The 24,353-nt window shown below is 39.0% G+C and overlaps 1 protein-coding gene and 1 pseudogene across 1 annotated transcript in view; both read left to right on the top strand.

Moving 5' to 3' along the window:
- Positions 1–6,849, top strand: part of LOC136217504 (uncharacterized) — a gene marked incomplete at its 5' end in the record, with an annotated part of 222,921 nt that extends 216,072 nt beyond the window's left edge. The window contains 3 exons of the mRNA XM_066004096.1: positions 5,907–6,219; positions 6,367–6,554; positions 6,759–6,849. Of these exons, the coding sequence (XP_065860168.1) occupies positions 5,907–6,219; positions 6,367–6,554; positions 6,759–6,849 (592 nt within the window). The remainder of the gene's footprint in view (positions 1–5,906; positions 6,220–6,366; positions 6,555–6,758) is intronic.
- A 13,684-nt stretch (positions 6,850–20,533) lies between these two features.
- On the top strand, positions 20,534–22,113 carry LOC136217503 (putative pectinesterase/pectinesterase inhibitor 28; annotated as a pseudogene).
- The last annotated feature ends 2,240 nt before the right edge of the window (positions 22,114–24,353 follow it).

Here is a 24,353-nt window from a genome sequence, read left to right as displayed (position 1 = left end):
CTTTCAGGGAACCTGTTTACTCTGCAGCCGGCGACTTAATCTTAAGGACGGACCTTGGTAATTCCTCGGGAGAAAGCTTTGAAGGAGCTTCAATGGAGGTTGAGGAAGATGGAGAAGATGGAGAGGAATTACAAGGGGAAAGCTAAAATAATTTACAAAAACGAAAGATATCTAATTACAATTGAAAAATCCTATTTATAGACGCGTCTCGGGCCTCGTTTTGACCTATTTTCGTGTCCTAGTTGGTGTAGGAAGACGTGGGGTCGAGCGTGGCTTCGTGGGGGCGGAATTGGTCTTTTTGACCAATTCCCGCAGGGCTGCTCGCGCCGAGCAGCCCCCTGCTCGCCGAGCAGGCGCCTGGTGGCCTGCTCGGCGAGCAGGCAACTGGCAGCCTGCTCGGCGAGCAGAAATGGCCCGTGGGGCCCTGCTCGCCGAGCGTTTTCGCCCGAAGCGTGCTCGATCCAAGCTCGATGAGTTCCGCGACCTTTTTCGTCCGACTTCACACCTGCATACGCATAAAAACTCCGGAAAACATTAGTCCAAAAAGCCAAATTGATCCGTCAATCGCTTATTTTAAGCAAACGCTTCGTTTGGTGTGAATTTTGACGGACCAATTAGCTTCAAAAGATAACGGAATTCTAATACGCATGCTATTTCGGCCGTATTTGCCTAAATTGATTACAAAACGAGCCTAAACGGCGAAAAGTAAATAGGATGTTTTCAATTCCTAACTAACTCACACAAAAGCATTTAAATGCGAGAATTGCTCGCTTATTAACCGAATAACTCTAAAAACCGTCCTAAAACCGTACCCAAAGATAGGGGTTTTTGACCCCTATCAAACCTACTCGCACTTAAAACTTTACTTGTCCCCAAGTAAACTAAAAAACTAAACCCGCCATCACAAGCAAGCTAGAAAACTTCCCAGTTTGACTAGGTGCTTGACACAATTTCGAGCATCTGTAATTACATTCATTCGGAAATACAAAGTAGAGACACGATATCCAAAAGCTGCATTTCAATTATCATGGGTCATAGTTTTAAGCAAATGGACACATGTTCAATTAAACGAGTTTAAGGGGATCTCTAGGTAAAACACCTCACCATAGGTAGTTCACTCATTCACACAATTTTGGTGGCTAAAGTGTTTACTCTCGGCTTATGTTCTTGCTTAGGATTACGTTGATTTTGCACGTTCATCTGAGTTCCTCTACTATGCTATATGACTCCGATGATATCAAAAACAACCTCTAATTGGGGTTGTAATGTGGTTAGAGGGTTAAAGGTACAACAAGGGTTAAAAGTTCTAGCGCTACAAAAACAAAGTTAAAATGGCTTTAGCAAATACGAAGTGACTGAGCTTTTTATTCATCCCTTATATTTATATTTTTTTTTTCTTTTGGGATGTTTTCTTGAGACGTTTTTTATTTTTAGGAACTGGGGAATGAAGTTTTTCCCCTTTTGTTCGTCTCTTTTCTTTTCTTTTTCTGTTTCTGTTTTTCTCTTTTTCTTTTTGGGGTAGTGATGCTCATTCACTTCTTAGCCTTTTGGCTTGCTACTGAAATGCCATAAACAAAGGTAAAGCGCTAGAGGAAAGCAAATGCTCAATTTCGAGCTTTGCAAAAACAAAGGTTAAATAGTGAACCAAGTTGTGGTTTGCAAAAACGGGTTAGAACGAAAGAAAAATCTACAAACTACAAAAATGTCGGCTCAAAGAGGCTTCCTAGAGTTGATGAAAAAGAAAAAAAAATAAGGTAAAGAAAAGGATTAATTCTAATGAGGTTGATTCATCGTTTATCATCTCAAATCATTGCATGTAGGTTCAACACAGTATTAGGTGCAAAATCTGTAATCTTCCACAAGTCAAAGCATTCACACAAAAATGTCAAGAAAAAGAGCTTTTTGATGTTCGCTCTTAGGCTCAAATTCAGCTCACAATTCTTTGGGTTTCAATTTTGTGTTTATTAGTTTTCCCCAAACTCAAGTTTAATATCACATGCCTTCAATTCTTAAGTTATCTACCTAAGTAATGATTTTAGCATTTCTTCAAAAGTAGGGTCTAAATGCAAACTGTAGCTCATGCTTTTACAGATACAAGAGTTGTGTCCTACGCCTAAACTAGTTGTCATGCAATTTTAGATTCGGTTCTCAGCCCTCAAAGACAAATAACGAAGTTTAGATTCGAAGGAGGTTCACGGTTTTAGGTCCTAAACATGCAAAAACATAAACAAAACCTAAAAACGCTAAACTAAACTAGACACGACGCAACAAAAATTTAAAATTTTGTAAGTTTGTCTACCCCTCCTCCTCACACTAAAACATGCAATAAGTTCCAACATTGCATCACAAATCATGAAGTACGAGTGTAAAGAGTTAGGGTGGAGAAGGCAACTTACTAATCGGTCGCCCATTCTGTGCTTGTCTGTAGTGTTGGTGTGCCCTAGTTCATAGGCATTGGTTCTTATAAAATGTATTTGTGTCACATTAATAAAGGCATTAATCTAGTTCATTTATATCTTGTGCTATAATATGAATAGAGAATCCATTGATTGATAATCGTAAAACCATATCCCAAGTCTATTCTATCATGGGAATGATTAGGACCACAGACTTGTATATTCGACGACTGTATGGTAGTAATTGATACTAGCCATAGCACTTGATAAGTCAGTTGTGAATATGGGTACATGTTGTATACATGTGACTGGATCGATCTGCCCGAGAAAACTATATGGTGGTTGTGTCATTAGTTTTCTTAAGTAGGTCTCTAACTATCTTCAGACCAGATTTCATTATAATATCAATATGGGATCCGGTTCACTTTGACATACGCCTAACAGGTCTGTAACAGGATGCCAAATACGGGTATGATTGGGTGAATAGGTGAACATGTTGGTATTGATATTGAAGTGATGGAATTACCACTCATGTAATAGTGAGATGATATCACAGGCCACTTGATAAGTGAGATTGATAAGTGTGTGGCCACACCCTGATAAGTAGTTTACTTATCTGTTTCATCAATCTACTTAAGATCAAGAAATATCATAAACATCAGAGAGGATGACAGCCGCCGTGCCTCTAGTTTATAATATCGATATCAAATGGTAAAAGAAGTTAAGAGATAACTACAGGGTCTCTGCATCTTTAGACTGCTGAAACTCTGTCTTAGTTAGGGGCAGTAATGGTTTGCTAGAACCCACTTACTGTCTGTGATCCATAAGCCTACTGCTAGCTAATGACAGTCCCATAGGATCGTGCACATCGAACATCTGAGCTAGAACTTATAGAACGGTACATTAGAGAGATAGAATTAATTAATTGATTGACAGTAAAATGTCAAGATAATTAATTGGTGGTTAATTAATTGATTAATTGATACTTTGTATCAAGGTAATTGGTTAATGGTCTTTAGTGTTGAGTATTTAATTGATTAATTAGTTTGCGGGATGTAATTAGTTAATTTGTAAATTAATGAAATTGCATTCGGTGAATAATTAATTAGATTAATACGTCAATTTATTAATTAGTGTTATTCATTTGATTGGGGTAATTAAATTCAATCTAATCATAATTAATTGCATAGAATAAATATTATTGGTATTTATTTATGTAATTAGATTAGGATTGGATTAGTTTTATAATTAACCAATTAACCCTAAACCAATTAGGTTTAGGAATACACTATATATATATAAATTAAAACACTCTAAACCTAATTAACCAACACACACATTCGGCCACCATAGAAAATCACTTTGGATTTTCGGCAAAACCACCAAAATTGAGAAAGTGGGATTTTTGTAAAAGTTCCTTTTCTCTCCAGTTCTTCCTCCGTTCTTCGGCTAGCACCGGTTTTAGCTCGATAGCTGTTCGTGCACTTGACTACGGAGATCTTACTACTTTGTGGATTCTTCAGCCGTCTCTAGAAGAGACAGTCCGGGTAAGTTTTTATCCCTAAACGGATCCAAAAGGTTTTATTCAATCAATGGTTAACGGACAAAGATCAAACTAAAGGGATTAGAAATAAATTTTAAACCGTAATTCCGCTGCGCTACAGTTGATTAACTGGCTATAATCCCTAACAGTGGTATCAGAGCTATGGTTTAGTCCGTTTTGATTGATTGAAAAATTAATATGATTTGGTTTTATTATTTTTCCAAATCAAGTTTTTGAAATTTCCTATTAATTCCTTGTGTAGAAATTGTTCTAGGAAGTTTTCAATTTTATTTCTGTCTGTATTTTTTGGTGTGTTTGGTTATGAAATTGTTTTTAGAATAATTTAAAATTAAAAAAAAAATACAGCAGCGTTTCTTTTGTTAAAAAAAGAAAAAAAATAGTTTCGGACACGGAATAGCAGTCGCGGGACTGCTGTCCGCGAACAGCAGCCCCGCGGCTGCTGTTGGGCGGACAGCAGCAACTGCTATCCGCCCAACAGCAGCCGCGGGGCTGCTGTTCGTGGACAGCAGCCGCGGGGCTGTCTCGGGTCCGTCAAATTCAGAATTAGTCTAATTTTGGATTTAACGGGACTGATTTTAATCTTTAAAATTTTTCACGGGTAATTTTAATAAAATCAGGGCCCTAATACCGTTTAATTTATGAAACATGTTTTAATAAAAACTAATTGGTATTAAAATATTTTTGATTGGCATGCATATTTAATTTTTGATCGAATTGATAATTTGTATAAAATTGAATATAGTTAATTTGTGAAATTGGCCTAATAGACCGTGACACCGGTTTAAATTGGGAGGGCTAAATTTTAGATATGTGACGATCCTAAAATTCAGTGGGAGCGAAATTGTAATTTTGCATACAAATGGATGTTAACCGTTTGGGCCTTTATGGGTCTTAGTCACATATGGTAAAATTGGCGATTTCACCCTAAGTAACTCGGCTTAACATTATTAGATGATTTTGGAATGCCATGATCATGCATTATATTTATATGTCTTACCGTGCAGCAATGTGTTATAGAGTTCTGTGGGCCCTAAATTAAAGTCGGTTTGTAATTTAATTTATTTTGAGAAATATGGCTTGCGTGCCATTCTTTCATTAATGTAATTTTAGAATAGGTTCTATTCATAAAATTGTAATTGGTCGTGAAGAAGCCCAGATGGTCCAAGCCCATGGTGGGAGCCCAAGGAGACTTGTAGCAAGCCCGTGAAGATTAGATAGTATATCTAGTTTCACTAGGATGTATTATAAGGCCCATAGAGTCTCTATGTTTATTTTGATTATACAATTGCTTAGTATAACATGAAATATAAGTAGCAACGATCACCAGATCATCACCCGCGATAATTATATGTTAAAGCCGTATCACTTAATTAATCCGGATAATGAAATATTGAGTCGCTTAAAAGTGCTTTCCAGATTCACACCTCTTCCTCCCAAGTAGTGCTACAGTGTATGACGTGCCCTAGCAGGTATGCTGTAGTAATTAGTGGGCCGTCGAAGGTTAGGATACTTCGGTATGGCTAACACGTGTATGGTGGTTGGACTCAACGTGGGTAGCATTAGCTCAGAGCGGGCCCTAAGCACAGATATGCTAAGTGTCATAAAGCCCATCAAACCAAGAGTCCTTGTGTAGGATTGGATAGTCTATCCTACCAAATCGTCAATGGTCGACGGCGGAGCCCTAGCTCGGTCGATTATTGATGGATTGTGGATCTTGGTCAAGACAGCCAAATATATATCACCAATAACGAATTAAAATGGATTGTTAATTCGATCTTTGGCTTAAGCCCTTTATTCTAACGCTAATGTAATTTTTCCACGTAGATTAAACTCCACATCAAAATTACACGAAAATAAAATTAAATGGCTGCAACAAGCAACAACTCACTCAGACCACTCCTGGAAAAGGAAAAGCTTTCAGGGACTAATTTCCTTGACTGGTCCAGGAACTTGCAAATAGTTCTTAGACACGAGTCGAAGGAATATGTGCTGACTGATGCCTTACCAGCAGCTCGTCCTGCAGGTCGGGGTGTAACCGCTGACCAAATAGCGGGGTACGACCGACATGTTAAGGATGACAGAGATGTGGCGTGCATTATGCTAGGTACCATGGTTCCTGATCTTCAGAAACAGTTCATGGAGCAGCACGCCTTTGAGATTATGGATCAACTCAAAAGGATGTTCCAAGATCAAGCTCGTCAGGAAATATACTTGACAACAAAGGCATTGTGCAGCACTGCGATGCAAGCCGGGACTTCTGTTAGCACACACGTGCTAAAGTTGAAGGGTTTTATTGACACATTGTCAAGGCTTGGCTCACCAGTGCCTGCACAATTAGCAGTCGACATCATTCTTGGATCACTTCCGGCATCCTACAATCAGTTTATCATGCACTACCACATGCAGGGCGTTGATAAGTCTGTAGTAGAATTGCATGGCATGTTGAAACTTGCTGAGCAATCCTGCAAGAGGACTCCAGAAGTGTTGCTGGTTAACAAAGGGAATGTGCCTATGGGAAAGGCCAAGTCCGAGTCCAAAGCGAAGGCCCAAAAGGCCAAGCCCAAGGCTAGGAAGGCCGCAGCTTCTAAAGGGAGGTTGGCCTCAACAGATGATATCTACCATGAGTGTAATGAGAAGGGACACTGGAAAAATGTGTGTCCAAAGCTAAGGGAGAAACAGAAGGATGAAGCTTCTGGTTCAGGTATTTATGTTGTTGAATTTAATCTGGCTATTTCTACATCTTGGGTTGTAAACACTAGATGTGGCACTCACATTTGTTCAAATGTGTATGGATAAAGAAATAGGAGATTGCTGGGATCTGGTGAAGTGGATCTTCGAGTCGACAATGGTGCTCATGTAGAGGCCTTAAAGATCGAAGATTATTCTTAGAGATACCTAGTGGATTAGTTTTAGAAATTAGAAATTGTTATCTTGTACCTGCAATGCGCAGGAATATTATTTCAGTTTCTATGTTGGATATTTATGGTTTTAATTTTAATATTGGACGTGGTATGATTTCTATACATCGTGGCAATATTGTTTATGGAACCGCATTTCTAGAAAATGGTTTGAATATCCTTGATCTAAAACATAGTGAATCAATCTATAACATAAACGCTAAAAGGATTAAGACTAATGAACTAAATCCTACATATATCTGGCACTTACGTCTTGGCCACATAAATGAGAAACGCATAACTAGGCTTTACTCTAGTGGAGCGCTAGGGTCATTCGACATGCAATCTTATGACACGTGTGAATCTTGTTTAAGAGGGAAGATGATAAAGGCGCCTTTCACTAAGACTGGTTTAAGGGCCATAGAGCTGTTGGAGCTGATACACTCAGATGTATGCGATCCAATGAGCACAAGTGCTAGATCTGGTTTTCTGTACTTTGTTACCTTCACAGATGACTATAGCCGGTATGGGTATGTGTATCTGATGAAACATAAATCTGAAACTCTTCTGAGATTCAAAGATTTTAAAAATGAAGTAGAAAATCAACTTGGCAAGAAAGTAAAAGCGCTCCGGTCTGATAGAGGGGGCGAATACTTGAGCCAAGAGTTTGTCTCATTCTTGAGAGAGTGTGGGATTGTATTCCAACTCACTCCTTCTGGTACGCCCTAATGGAATGGAGTGTCAGAAAGGAGGAATAGGACCCTGCTCGACATGGTCCGCTCAATGATGAGTCAAGCTTCTCTCCCTATCTCCTTTTGGGGATTTGCTTTGGAAACTGCTACTCATATAATTAACAATACACCGAGCAAGGCAGTTGAAGGAACACCATATGAATTATGGACAGGCCGAAAGCCCAACGTTTCCTTCATGAAGATTTGGGGCTTTGATGCACATGTCAAGAAATTGATAAATGGCAAACTAGAGTCCAGATCTGTTAAATGCCAGTTTGTGGGTCACCCTAAGGAAACTAAGGGTTATTACTTCTACAACCCAGCTGAGAATAAAACATTTGTGGCTAGGTTTGCAATCCTTTTGGAAAAGGAATTCCTTTCCAAAGTAGACAGTGGGAGTGATATTGATCTCGTTGAGATTTAAGACTCACAAACTCCTGCAGCTTATGCTGAGGATGCTTTAGGAACCGATATAGATCCTCTAAATAATGAGGAGGCTAAATCGGTTATACAGGTGGTGTTTCAAGTAGATTCGTACAGAATTCTGATGAACCCTATGTGTATATGAAATTCAGTGGGAGCATATCCACTTTCCTAATATTGTATGTCGATGACATACTGTTCATTGGAGGCAATATATTAACACTGCCAGATCAAGCAGTGGTTGAGTAAATGCTTCACAATGAAAGACTTAGGAGAAGCCGATCAAGATCTACAAGGTTAGATCCAACCGACTTCTAGGCTTGAGTCAGGCATCGTACATATACAAGAATCCATCATGTACTCTATGTTATGTACAAGGCCAGATGTTGTGTGTTGCACCAAACATGACTAGTCGGTGCCAGTCAGATCCCGATAAGGAACACTGGAAGATAGTCAAGGCAATCCTGAAGTACCTCAACTGTACCAAGGATGTTTTTCTTAGTATTTGATGGGTAGGAGGAATGGCAATATCAGGTTACACTGACCGAGGTTTTAAGGATGATAACCAGCCACATACTGGGTATAGATTTCTCCTGAATGGTGATGCCATTAGTTGGAGATCCTTAAATTAGCCAACCATTGCCGATTCTATGACGGAAGATAAGTACATCATTGCATGCGATGATGCAGATGAAAAGTTTGGATTAAGAAGTTCATAACTGATTTAGGAGTAGGTCAAACTCTCCTAAGATCAGTTGATGTTTTCTGTGACAATAATGAGGCCATAGCACAAACACTGGATCCCATGTCAAACAAGAGATCCAAACGCATACTTAGATAGTAACACCTTACCCGGTGACATTACATTGTAGAGGGTTGACACTGAGAACAATGCCGCTGGTCAGTTTACCGAGGCAATTGGTAGTACTAGATCTATAGTGTTTAGGGCAATACCCGCTTTGAACTAGTTAAAGTGGGAGACTGTTGGTGTGCCCTAGTTCATAGGCATTGGTTCTTATAAAATGTATTTGTGTCACATTAATAAAGGCATTAATCTAGTTCATTTATATCTTGTGCTATAATATGAATAGAGAATCCATTGATTGATAATCGTAAAACCATATCCCAAGTCTATTCTATCATGGGAATGATTAGGACCATAGACTTGTATATTCGACGACTGTATGGTAGTAATTGATACTAGCCATAGCACTTGATAAGTCAGTTGTGAATATGGGTACATGTTGTATACATGTGACTGGATCGATCCGCCCGAGAAAACTACATGGTGGTTGTGTCATTAGTTTTCTTAAGTAGGTCTCTAACTATCTTCAGACCAGATTTCATTATAATATCAATATGGGATCCGGTTCACTTTGACATACGCCTAACAGGTCTGTAACAGGAAGCCAAATACGGGTATGATTGGGTGAACAGGTGAACATGTTGGTATTGATATTGAAGTGATGGAATTACCACTCATGTAATAGTGAGATGATATCACAGGCCACTTGATAAGTGAGATTGATAAGTGTGTGGCCACACCCTGATAAGTAGTTTACTTATCTGTTTCATCAATCTACTTAAGATCAAGAAATATCATAAACATCAGAGAGGATGACAGCCGCCATGCCTCTAGTTTATAATATCGATATCAAATGGTAAAAGAAGTTAAGAGATAACTACAGGGTCTCTGCATCTTTAGACTGCTGAAACTCTGTCTTAGTTAGGGGCAGTAATGGTTTGCTAGAACCCACTTACTGTCTGTGATCCATAAGCCTACTGCTAGCTAAGGACAGTCCCATAGGATCGTGCACATCGAACATCTGAGCTAGAACTTATAGAACGGTACATTGGAGAGATAGAATTAATTAATTGATTGACAGTAAAATGTCAAGGTAATTAATTGGTGGTTAATTAATTGATTAATTGATACTTTGTATCAAGGTAATTGGTTAATGGTCTTTAGTGTTGAGTATTTAATTGATTAATTAGTTTGCGGGATGTAATTAGTTAATTTGTAAATTAATGAAATTGCATTCGGTGAATAATTAATTAGATTAATACGTCAATTTATTAATTAGTGTTATTCATTTGATTGGGGTAATTAAATTCAATCTAATCATAATTAATTGCATAGAATAAATATTATTGGTATTTATTTATGTAATTAGATTAGGATTGGATTAGTTTTGTAATTAACCAATTAACCCTAAACCAATTAGGTTTAGGAATACACTATATATATAAATTAAAACACTCTAAACCTAATTAACCAACACACACATTCGGCCACCATAGAAAATCACTTTGGATTTTCGGCAAAACCACCAAAATTGAGAAAGTGGGATTTTTGTAAAAGTTCCTTTTCTCTCCAGTTCTTCCTCCGTTCTTCGGCTAGCACCGGTTTTAGCTCGATAGCTGTTCGTGCACTTGACTACGGAGATCTTACTACTTTGTGGATTCTTCAGCCGTCTCTAGAAGAGACAGTCCGGGTAAGTTTTTATCCCTAAACGGATCCAAAAGGTTTTATTCAATCAATGGTTAACGGACAAAGATCAAACTAAAGGGATTAGAAATAAATTTTAAACCGTAATTCCGCTGCACTACAGTTGATTAACTGGCTATAATCCCTAACATGTAGGCGCAGAACTTGTACGTCCGAATCGTTCTTACCAAGATAAAGCTTTAGGCGGTGCCCATTTACCTTTTGGGTGGCTCCATCCCTCCCTTTGATTTCAACCATTCCGCAGGGGTGTGCGTTGATGACCGAGAATGGTCCGTGCCATCTACTTTTGAGTTTGCCCGGGAAGAATCTCAGTCGGGAGTTGTATAGTAGTACTTGGTCACCTATTTCAAAGGTTTTCTTTTGTACTTTCCTATCATGCACCCTTTTGGTTCGTTCTTTGTATAGCTTGGCATTTTCGTAAGAGTTGTACCGGAGTTCATCCAGTTTGTGCAGCTGAGTTAGCCGTAGTTCACCTGAAAGTTTTGGGTCAAAATTCAAATATTTTAGCGCCCAATAAGCCTTATGCTCTAATTCAACCGGTAAGTGACAAGATTTTCCGAAAACTAAACGATAGGGGGACATTCCTATTGGAGTCTTGAAAGCTGTCTGATATGCCCAAAGAGCATCATCCAGCTTAAGGCTCCAGTCTTTTCTAGCATTCCCTACTGTTTTTTCAAGAATACGTTTCAACTCTCTATTTGACACTTCTACCTGGCCACTCGTCTGAGGGTGGTAGGGTGTTGCGACCCTATGAGCTACGCCATACTTTTGGAGCAACATGTCAAATTGCCTATTGCAAAAATGGGATCCCCCATCACTGATGATGGTCCGGGGGGTCCCGAATCTGGTGAAAATATTCTTTCTCAGAAATCTCATCACTACTCGAGCATCATTTGTGGGTAGAGCTTCTGCTTCTACCCATTTGGAAACATAATCAACCGCCACAAGAATGTATTGGTTGTTGTGTGACATGGGGAAGGGTCCCATGAAATCTATGCCCCAAACATCAAATAGCTCACACACGAGTATACCTTGTTGAAGCATCTCATTTCTCCTAGAGATATTCCCCACTCTCTGACATGCATCACAATATTTAATATAGCTATTAACATCTTTATGCATTTGTGGCCACCAAAACCCACTTTGGAGGATTTTTGCCACTGTCCTATCTGGCCCGAAGTGGCCACCTGGTTCCCTAGAATGACACATATTAATCACTGAATCTACCTCCTCTTCAGGTATACATCTCCTAATTATGCCATCAGTGCAGAATCGAAATAAATATGGCTCTTCCCAAAAATATTGCTTGTTTTCAAACATAAACTTACGTTTTTTGCTTGCATCTAAATCAGGGGGAAGAATGTTACCGACTTTATAGTTCGCGATGTCTGCAAACCAGGGGAGAGATCGTACCGAAACAATGTTTCATCCGAAAATACCTCCTTGATTACCTCGTGCTCTAAGGTTTGTTGATCTGACTCTAACCGGGATAGGTGGTCTGCTATTACGTTTTCCACTCCTTTTTTGTCTCTGATCTCGATGTCAAACTCTTGGAGTAGTAAGATCCAACGGATCAGCCTAGGTTTTGCATCCTGCTTGCTCATCGGATATCTCAAGGCTGCATGGTCAGTAAAAACAATTACCTTAGATAGTACCAAATAGGACCTAAATTTGTCAAAGACAAAGACTACGGCTAGCAATTCCTTTTCAGTTATTGAATAATTTTGCTGTGCATCGTTCAAGGTTTTGCTAGCATAGAAGATTGGGCGAAAAAGTTTATCCACCCTCTGCCCAAGACAGGCTCCTACGGCCAGATCACTGGCATCGCACATTAACTCAAAGGGAAGGGACCAATCCGGGCTTACCATAATATGTGCTTCGATTAATTTCTTTTTCAGTAATTTGAATGCAGACATACATTCTTCATTAAAATTAAAATCAGCATCTTTTAGTAATAATTGAGTGAGGGGTTTAGTGATTTTTGAAAAGTCTTTTATGAAACGTCTATAAAACCCCGCATGTCCTAAAAAGCTCCTAACCAATTTTACATTGGTAGGAGGTGGCAGTTTCTCAATTACCCCAATTTTTGCCGGATCGACCTCGATCCCTTTTCCCGACACCTTGTGTCCTAACACTATACAATTTTGGACCATGAACTGGCACTTTTCCCAATTAAGTGCCAAGTTCTTGTCTTCACAACGTTCTAAGACTCGGTCCAAGTTTTCAAGACATTGGTCGAAAGTAGGTCCTACAATATTAAAATCATCCATGAAAATTTCTAGGAACTCCTCGACCATGTCAGAAAACATAGCCATCATACAACGTTGGAATGTGGCAGGGGCATTACACAATCCGAAAGGCATCCGCCTATATGCGAAAGTCCCATAGGGGCAAGTGAATGTGGTTTTCTCTTGATCCAAAGGGTCCACAGGAATTTGCATATAGCCGGATAGTCCATCTAAAGTACAGAAAAATTCGTGCCCTACTAATCGTTCCAACATTTGATCAATAAACGGTAAGGGAAAGTGGTCTTTATGGGTGGCCTCGTTTAATTTCCTATAATCTATGCATACACGCCAACCCGTAACCTTTCTAGTTGGGATTAATTCCCCTTTTTCATTTTCCATTACCGTTGTTCCCCCTTTTTTAGGGACGCATTGAACCGGGCTTACCCATTGGCTATCAGAAATCGGAAAGATGATACCTGCGTCGAGGAGTTTTATAACCTCGACTTTTACCACCTCTTTCATGTTAGGGTTGAGCCGTCGTTGAGGTTGGGCAGATGGCTTGATCTCTTCCTCAAGGAAAATTCTATGCCTGCAGATTTTGGGGTCGATGCCTTTGATGTCGTGGATTGACCATCCAAAGGCTCCTTTATGTTCCATCAGCACCTCCACCAATTTTTCTTCCTGTTCAACTGTCAACAAAGAAGAAATAATAACGGGTAAATCTGTGGGAGGTTGAAGAAAAACATATTTCAGATTATTGGGTAAGGGCTTAAGCTCCAATTTTGGAGGTTCCTCTAACGAGGTCTTAGGCTTAGGTTTGATCTCACGATCAAGGTCCTTTTTTCTACCCTTAACCCAATAACATTTTTCAGGTGGGAGATCTTCAAATGGCTCACTCGAGTTTTCACATTCCTCACCACCTAGACCGAGTTCTAAAGAGGCATTTCTTATATCAAGGTCAACTTCCTCAACACATTCATCTATTAGTGCATCCACAAAGTTACAACTTTTGGAGCGTTCTTGAGGAAATTTCATGGACTCATAAACGTTAAATGTTACCTCTTCGTCCTGCACCCTTAGGACCAATTTACCTCCATGGACGTCTATTAGTGTCCTACCGGTTGCAAGAAACGGTCTCCCAAGAAGAATGGGGACGGAGTCATCTTCTTCCATGTCGAGGACCACAAAATCGACCGGAAAGATCAGTTTATCCACCTTTACCAACACATCTTCAACTATGCCTCTAGGCAGTGCAATTGACCTATCCGCTAGCTGCAGTGTCATGTTTGTTGGTTTAGGTTCTCCGAGCCCCAATTTCCTGAAAATTGATAGAGGCATAAGATTAATACTTGCTCTTAAATCGCATAATGCCCTATCTATGTGCATGTTGCCTATCCTACACGGGATGGTAAAGCTCCCTTGATCTTTAAGCTTGGGGGGTAATTTATGGGTTATTATGGCCGAGCATTGTTCTGTTAAAGCCACTATCTCATTTTCCCCAAACTTCTTCTTTTTCGACAACATGTCTTTAAGAAATTTTGCATAGTTCGGCATCTCCTCTAGTGCTTCCATTAATGGAATGTTTATTTCTAATCTACTAAGGATTTCCGAGAACCGGGCAAATTTCTTATCTAGGTTGGCCTTTTTCTGGTTCTGAGGGAATGGCAGTTTTGGTGCATAAGGCCTAACCACTTTTTCTACAGCTATTTCAGAAGCTGAGGTTTCAGATGCGGGACCGGGGTTGCTTACCACTTCCGGTTCCCTACTTACCTGAGGTGACGGAGACATTTGCGATGGAGGTGCCACGAGTGTGTCCACTTCCTTGCCGCTCCTTAGGGCGATGGCTTGAACCGCCTCTTCTTGCAAGAGGAACGCCTCGTGACATTCCCTTTCTTCTTGTCTGATTGTGGCGAGCTGGTTACTCAGGGTCCTGCATGCCTCCTCGTTGGCTGCCAATCGGACGGATATCTCTTTTAGGAGAGTCATTATTCCTTCTGAGTACTCTGTTTGCCTGCCATAAAAATCAGAGTTAGAATGAGGACATGGAAGGGTATCCATGGGTGCCATGTAGGGCGCCGGTGGATATCGTGTATGCTCCTGATCGTAGTAGTTGTAAGTTGAAGGTTCAGAATTATACCTTTGATGATTACCCAAATAACTTACATTCTCACCTCTAGGTACGTAATAGTTGATGTGGCATACCCTACCGGGGTGATTCTGGCCGCATCTCTCGCAGAATGGTATCCTTGGCTGGTTATTTTGGTTGTATGAAGCCACAAGGAAGTCCATTTTTGTGTTAAGATCGTTCATGGACGGGTTCGACGCTCTGTTGTCCATAGTCGCTGGAAGAACGATCGAATTTAAGTAATAGTATATCAACAAGTATTTATATATACAAGTATGAATGATATTAGCAAAGAATATATTCACAAAGAATGCCTAAACTAACAAGTCGACCTTTGGTTCGATATTGCAGAAGAAATAAATCCCCGGCAACGGCGCCAAAAACTTGATGCGGATTCCAGAGAATCCTCACTAAGGGATAAGTGTACCCCATCGTTATCAAGTAATAAATTTCTGGTTTAAGTCCAGGTTATCGTCCACAGGATTTATTTCTGCAAGTATCAAGCTACTTGGTCTCGGATGTTATCTAGGCTTAGGGGGTTTTGAGTTTGGTTTGTTTAATTAATCTACTCCTAGGTTGAATTATACTAATCCTAGCTAAGTTATCTGATCCTAACTAAATTATCTAAGTTATTCTACGCCTAACTAAGTTACTCTACCCCTAATTGATCTTTCATTAATGAAACTATTCGAAGGAACATGGTATGAACGATAATAATAAAGATAGATTATCAAGTCTATTGAATAAAAACCTAATCTGAGTCACTTGTATTCAAGGCGATTAACCCTACTTACCCTCCTGAGGTTCCTAGCGTGTGATTCCCTAAGGCCGAAACTAGGTCTAAGGCTCAGTAAATTGGCGCTTAATCAACTAAGAGGTCGTCAATCTCCTAGGCTCTGACTAGGTCAGATTAAGCTCGCAATATGTGCCTACAAGATTTTGGGGCTTTTGAATGAGTTAAACCAATTGAATAAAGTGTAAGACAGAGATTAGACAAATAATCATAGAACAAAACAAGAGCTAAATTATTATTAAAGGCGAAGATAATTGTCACAAGATACAATAAGTCAAGTTCGGCAACTGTATCAAAGAGTACAAACATGGAAAGATAAAAGGAGATACAAAAATCCCTTTCAAGGAACCTGTTTACTCTGCAGCCGGCGACTTAATCTTAAGGACGGACCTTGGTAATTCCTCGGGAGAAAGCTTTGAAGGAGCTTCAATGGAGGTTGAGGAAGATGGAGAAGATGGAGAGGAATTACAAGGGGAAAGCTAAAATAATTTACAAAAACGAAAGATATCTAATTACAATTGAAAAATCCTATTTATAGACGCGTCTCGGGCCTCGTTTTGACCTATTTTCGTGTCCTAGTTGGTGTAGGAAGACGTGGGGCCGAACGTGGCTTCGTGGGGGCGGAATTGGTCTTTTTGACCAATTCCCGTAGGGCTGCTCGCCAAGCAGGGAAGGCTGCTCGGCGAGCAGGGCTGCTCGCACCGAGCAGCCCCCTGCTCGCCGAGCATGCGCCTGGCGCGCTGCTCGCCGAGCAGGCTCCTGCTCGCCGAGCAAGCCTCTGGCGGCCTGCTCGGCGAGCAGAAATGGCCCGTGGGGCCCTGCTCGCCGAGCGTTTTCGCCCGAAGCATGCTCGATCCAAGCTCGATGAGTTCCGCGACCTTTTTCGTCCGACTTCACACCTGCATACGCATAAAAACTCCGGAAAACATTAGTCCAAAAAGCCAAAAAGATAACGGAATTCTAATACGCATGCTATTTCGACCGTATTTGCCTAAATTGATTACAAAACTAGCCTAAACGGCGAAAAGTAAATAGAATGTTTTCAATTCCTAACTAACTCACACAAAAGCATTTAAATGCGAGAATTGCTCGCTTATTAACCGAATAACTCTAAAACCCGTCCTAAAACCGTACCCAAAGATAGGGGTTTTTGACCCCTATCAACAAGTATAGATGATATAAACAAAGAATATTCACAAAGGAAACGTATATAAACAAGTATTTGTATAAACAGGTATAAACGATATAAACAGAGAATATTCACAAAGGAATCGTATATAAACAAGTATTGGTATAGACAGGTATTTGTATAAACAGGTATTTGTATAAACAGGTATAAACGATATAAACAAAGAATATTCACAAAGGAATGCCTAAACTAACAAATCAACCTTTGGTTCGATATTGCAGAAGAAATAAATCCCCGGCAACGGCGCCAAAAACTTGACGCGCCTCAGCGGCGTCGGTCACCGATGAGGCTGACTAAGGGATAAGTGTACCCTGTCGTTATCAAGTAATAAAATCTGGACAAGTCCAGGTATCGAATCCACATGATTTATTCCTGCAAGTATCGAGCTACTTGGTCTCAGGTGTTATCTAGGCTGTGTGGGTTTTGAGTTGTTATGATTAAGTTAATCTACTCCTAGTTGAATTATTCTACTCCTAATTAAGTTATTCTACTCCTAAGTAAGTTAAACTACTCCTTGGTGATCTTTCACTAATGCAATTACCCGAAGGAACATGGTATGAATGATAATAATGAAGATAGGTTATTAGGTCAATAGATTAAAAACCTAATCTAAGTCACTTGTATTCAAGGCGATTAACCCTACTTACCCTCCTGATGTCCCTAGTGCGTGATTCCCTTGTAAGGCCGAAACTAGGTCTAAGGCTCAGCAATTTGGGCTTAATCAACTAAGAGGTCCTCAATCTCCTAGGCTCTGACTAGGTCAGATTCAGCTCTCAATATGTGCCTACTAGATTTTGGTGCTTTTGGATGAGTTAAACCAATTGAATAAAGCGTAAGACAAAGATTAAATAAATAGATCATAGAACAAAATAAGAGCTAAAATATTATTAAAGGCAAAGAACATTGTCACGGGATACAATTAGCCTAGGATTTATAGACTGTATCAAAGGGTACAAACATAATTAGATGAAAGGTGATAAGAAAATCCCTTTCAGGGAACATGTCTACCCTGCAGCCGGCTTCCTAGGTCTTAAGGATGGACCTTGAATAATCCTCGTTGGACGGAGCTTCGAAGGTGCTTCAATGGAGGTTGAAGGAGATGGAGGAGGTGGAGAGGATTCTTCAAGGGTGAAGGCTAAAGTAATTACAAGAATGAAAGATGTTTCATTTACAATTGGAAATTCCTATTTATAGATGCGGTTCAGGCCCTCTTTCTGACCTAATTCGTATCATTTGGCAGGTGGGAAGTCGTGGGGTCAATCGTGGCTTTGTGGGACCGGGAATCAATCTTTTGACTGATTCTCGCAGGGCAGCTCGCGGAGCTGGGCGAGCCAGCTTGGCGAGCTGGCCATGCCAGCTTGGCGAGCTGGCCATGCCAGCTCGCTCGAGTAGGCCCTTGAGGGCCAGCTCGCCAGCTCGCCGAGCTTGCCCCTTAGAGGCCTGCTCGATGGGCTGGCAGTGCCAGCTGGCCGATCCGGCCTAAAAAGGCAATTTCGACGAGCGGGATTGCCCAGAACGCGTTGCGCGACTGCTGGATGTCCCGAAACGCAACTTTCACCCAAACTCGTTCCTGTTTTAGCCTGCACGTGCACGAAAACTCCAAATAACATTAGTTTCCGAGGCTAAATTGACCCACCAATCGCTTATTTGGAGTGAACACTCCGTTTGGTGCGACTTTTGGCGGATCAATTAGCTATAAAAGATAGTGGAAATTTAACGTACATGCCAATTTGGCCATATTTGCCTAAAATAACCAGAAAACGAGCCTAAACAACGAAAAGTAAACAGAACATAGCCAATTTCTAACTAACTCACACAAAAGCATATAAATGCAAGAATTGTTCGCTTATTCATAAAATAACGCTAAAAACCGTCCTAAACCCGTACCCAAAGATAGGGGTTTTTGACCCCCTATCAGATGACCATGTCGGTTAGTTGTTGCATGCAAGTCTACAAGCTCTTGATTGAATTTTGCTGTTGTTGCATAAATTGCATCATCATCTCCTCTATGTTGGATTTGTGCTCTTCTTTTGGTGGTAGAGGTTTTGCATACTTTTGAACAATTTCTGGTTGTTCTTTCTGTTTGAGAACAAGGTGGCTGGTAATGTCTTTTGGCTATTCCTGAAAAAAATTGAAATCATTTTTAGAACCAGAATTATAAGTGTTAGAAAATGAATTCTCTTATCGCTTTAAAGAATTTCCCAAAAGGTAAAATTGTTCTTGGATACAATTTTGCACTTTTCTTCTTTCCACACTCAATGCCTTGATGATTTCCTCCACAAAACTCACAACTCAAAGGTATGTTTTGAACAACCGAAAGTCATTTCCATTTTCTTCAGTTTTTTGGACAATGCTTCAACTTGTTCTGAAAGTTCCAACATAATTTTTGCTCCATGAATCCTCTCGTTTCCACCATTACTCCTCGAATGCCATTTATGTCTTGTTCTCACCAATTTTTCAATCAAGTCATAGAACTCTTCCGCCTCTCTCATCCGGATCACCATTTGCCACTAAATCAATTTGAATTTTACATGCATTGCTCAACCCATTGTAAAATATTTGCATTTGCATCCATTTGGGTATCTTGTGATTTGGTACTCTTCTCAATAACTCTTTAAATCTCTCCCAACCTTCTGGAAGTGACTCATCATCATATTGGGTGAATTTGGAGATCTCATTTCTCATGCGAACAACCTTGGAAGGTGGAAAATATTTTGTCAAAAAGGCTCCAAGCATTTGATCCCAAGTTGTGATGGATCCCGGTTGCAAAGAATAGAGCCACCTCTTTGCTTTGTCCTTTAAAGAGAATGAGAATAGCTTCAACCTGATCACATCGTCAAAAACACCCATTTTAGATTTGAAAGTATTACAAATATTAAGAAAATCATAAATATGGTCATTAGGATCCTCATTTGGCAATCCACTAAATTGAACAATTGCTTACACTATTCTTTTTTATCATGGAGGCTTTAATCTCAAATTCATTTTCTTCTTCATCCAACATCACGATGCATGACATATGTGTCATAAATGAATGCTTTCAATACTCTTTCATTCGTAAGGGTGGAACATTTTCCTCCATGTGTTTTTTGGTTGTCCCTCTGCTTGTTCTTCTTCTTCGGCTGCTTGTTCTGACTGAACAAATTCACACTTAACAAATAAGTGAGAACCGACTATTATATATAAAAAAACAACGACTTTAACTTTTCTATCCCCGACAACGGTGCCAAAAACCTGTTGTCCCCCAAAAGGTGTGACTCTATCAAGTGCACTAGGTACAAGTAACAAAGTGATAGTAAATTATCGTCTCCACAGGGATAGAACAAGAAAAAAATCACTGATATTTAAATAGAACAATCAGATTCTTAGAACAGAGAGTTTGGTGACTTAAAATAGGAGTTTAAGTAATTAAAATTAAATGCAAGAAATATAATACACGAATCAGAACTAATAACAAACATGCCAATTCTATAAACTTCTATAAAATATATTGGTATTTTTTTTTTCACAAAATTATATTTTTTTTTTCATCTCATCCCCACAGATTCTTAGAGACAAATAAGTTCGACATTACTACATTAAAATAATATATATATATATATATATTGTTATTAAAATATATTAAAATATTAAAGTGTAATTTTGGTATTTTATGACTAATGTATTAGGTAAAAACAAACATGTGAGCAGAGTCTTACAAAAGTCGCCGGAAATGCGACGTCACCGAACCAGCTAGTTATGGCTGGATTTGAAGCTGCGGTTAAAGCTCTTGAAAAGGCAATTGAAAATTCCACCACCGTGCGAGATGCTGCTAAAGATCCAATGTCGAAACAAGCTCTTGCTAATTGCAAAATATTGATGAAAACCGCCATTAAAGATCTCCGAGTTTCTATTAAACAGGTCAGAGATATTGATCTGACGAAACTCGATGAACTTCTCGATAACCTCAAAATCTGGCTTAGTGCTACAATTACTTATCAGCAGACTTGCATCAATGGCTTTGATAACACCACAGGAAAAGCCGGTGAGAAAATGAAGGGAATTTTGTTAACTTCTAGTCAGCTTTCAAGCAATGGACTTGCGATGGTCGCCGGACTTTCTTCTATTCTCGGTGATTTCAATTTATCAGTAATTACAGGCCGGAAACTTCTTTCAACCAATATGGCTGCCGAGCCGACGTGGCTTTCTCCTGCTAGAAAGAGACTTCTTACTGCTACTCCGGCAACGATTAAGCCTGATATTACTGTTGCTCAGGATGGAAGTGGCCAATTTAAAACCATTGATGAAGCTATTAAGAAGATTCCTGATTTCAGAACTGAACCTTTTGTTGTTTAGGTTAAGGCTGGAGTTTACAAGGAGAATATCACTTTTAAAAGAGCAGCGACTCATGTCATGTTGATTGGAGATGGTCCGACTAAGACTAAGATCACTGGAAATGCTAGCTTTGCTAGTGGTGTTGCCCCTATCATGACCGCCACAGTCTGTAAGTAGCTCACGAGTTTGAGTTTTAATGTTTCATATATTTTTTCTTTTTTTTTATCCTAATCTGTTTCCATTTATTTGGTGCATCTGTTAATGGATCTCACTTCATAGCAAAGGATATCGGGTTCGAAAACACAGCCGGAGCCATCGGACATCAAGCAATAGCACTCAAGGTGCAATCTGATATGTCCATCTTCTACAACTGCCATATAAATGGCTACCAAAACTCCCTTTTTACCCACACTTACCGCCAATTCTACCGTGACACCACAATTTCTGGCACCATCGACATGGTTTTCGGGGACGCCGCCGCAGTTTTCCAAAACTGTAAGTTCTTGATCAGAAAACCAATTGATCTTCAGAAATGCACGATCACAGCACAAGGAAGGAATGACACAAGGCAAACAACTGGTTTCATCATTCAAAACTCCACCATTACAGTTGAAAAGGACTACCTCACCGTCAAGGAGACAAATCCGGCTTTCCTAGGCCGCCCAAGGAATCCTTATTCAAGGACTATTTTTATGCACACTAATATTGAAAATGTGATCAATGCAAAAAGATGGTCTCCATGGATGGGAACATATGGAACCGAAACTTGTTTCTATGCTGAGTATGAGAACAAAGGACTTGGTGCTGATACATCAAAGAGTGTTACTTGGAAGGGTGTTAAGAAGATTACTGCTCAAGAGGCTGCCGGATTTTCTGTCGGAAAATTTATTGATGGAGATAGTTGGATTACTTCCTCTGGGGTACCTTATTCTTCCGGTATTTAAATATGAATTTGTATTTTAGCAACATTCAAAAAATAATAATAAATGCCATGTTATCAATAATAACTATTTTATGTTAATTAATTATTATTTTTTTATTTATTGAAAATACAAAATAACATTTCAATATTTTTATTTTCATTTATAGAGAAACATTTCGTCATGTTAATTTCTTCTTCCCCTATGGTCATGTTTAGTTTTTTTAAGTTGACGAATATATTTTATAAATGGTCTAATAAATAATATATTAATGAACATATTATTATATTTGTCGCTCAATTGTAAATCTGTATATGAAACCGTTATCCACCTCATACATAAAAAAGAGTTAGGTTTAGAGTTTACGACTTAGGATTTACCTCAAAATATGAGCTCGGCTTACCCCTCCCTGCCCCACTCTTATATTATATATTTTCTTACCTTTTTTATCCAAATTTGGTATTAATTAATTAATTTATATATATATATATATTAACTAATTAATTTTGTGTTTGCTATATTTTTTATTGTTCATAACTATACATTAATGTTACTTTATTTTTAATATAAATATTAGTTTGATTGATTGGATTTGAGAATTAATTCTTTTTGCCTAGTCAACTCGATAAAAGCCCATATAAATATAATGTGGGCTAGATTAGATTAGTCAATATAGTTACATATTAAGTATGAATAAATCCTACTCGAACCCTGGCATAACCAATAAACAAGTTTACTTAAGTGACATACAACTTTAGGATGCCTAAAAAATATATTTAAATAATACTAAATTCAGAAGACCATTTAATAACATGAGTTTGCATTTATCTCCAAATCACTCTCAAACATTTGTCTTTAAATCACTTGCAACATCTGCTCCAAATCAGTGCGACATTTGTCTCTAAACATAAGGTAATTTATTTTCTTGTTGATGAAAACATATATGCGATTTATCTCATTCAAATTTTTGATGTATATAACAGTTACATATTTAGGGTCCGCGGATTGCAAATCGTAAAATGCAATCTGATTGAAACAAATGCGATCAATCGCAATTAATCAAATGCGGTCGCATTTATCTTATTGCGAAGCGCATTTTATCAAATGCGATCGCATTTGATCAATTGTGAGTCGCAATGAGATAAATGCGATCGCATTTGATCAATTGTGATCACTCAATTTCATGAACTTTCACCCATTTTCACTCATTTTCAAACTACATTTTTCACAGATATGTCTACATATATTATTATTTGTATGGTATCTTGGAATGACAAATGGAAAAAGGTAGCAAATACCACGACGTACATTGGTGGTGAATCAAAGTTGCTCCGGTTTGCAAAAAAAAAATCAAATTTGAGAAGTTAAAAGAGAGAATTTACACATGTGCAGGTGTTGATTCAACCTTTATATGACTTATGAATGCCTATGCAAGCAAAAGACAGTCCAATCAAAGTATCTATTGTAGATCACAATGATCTACGATGCTTCATAGCCTATTGCTCGATGAATCCGAGTAATGTGATGCCACTGTATGTTGAAATGGTACACCGCACAATAGATCCAATTCCTAGAGGTTTTAAAAAAAGAGAATGGCCAGAATGATAAGGATATTATAGTCATTCCTCTTTAAGCTGTAGATAAGCAAGAATTAAACGCACTTGTATTTTGAATTCAAAAACTTATCTCTTCCTATTTTGTTGTAACTGATACTTCCTATTTTCATGTAACTGATACTTCATGTACAACCTTTATATTTAGCCAACATCAATGAGAATTCCACTGAGTATTTGATTTCTACATGGTATTAAGAGCTGTTGAGGTTTAACAACTCTGTTCTATCTCCGTTTCTTTTTTTTTCTTTCCCTCAAAATCTCTGTTACGCTTCCATGGCTAACGGCACCTGCTCTACTCCTCAATCTGATTCTCTCCCATTTTCTTCCGTTACCTCCCAAATCTCCAACAAATTAACTCCCACAAATTTTCTTATATGGAAAACACAAATCTTACCTTTACTAAAAGGTCACAAATTAGGAAATCACATTGACTCCTTGATGGGCGTATCCAGTAGAGCGGTAAAATATAATAATAAGTGTGTGCTAGGGCTATGGATATGATCTTTCTAAGTGCTCTAACTCTACTGGATGCTACTTCGTAGAGGCAAGTGTACCCCGTCGTATCAAGTAATAATCCGGTTAAGACCGGGTATCGAATCCACGGGATTTATAACTACAAGTATTAAACTACTCGGTTTTATACGTTAT

The sequence above is a fragment of the Euphorbia lathyris genome, chromosome 2 (assembly GCF_963576675.1).
Source record: "Euphorbia lathyris chromosome 2, ddEupLath1.1, whole genome shotgun sequence".
Taxonomy (NCBI): Eukaryota; Viridiplantae; Streptophyta; class Magnoliopsida; order Malpighiales; family Euphorbiaceae; genus Euphorbia; species Euphorbia lathyris.
Note: the sequence above shows the minus strand (reverse complement) of the source record. Positions and strands in the feature narration are given on the sequence as shown.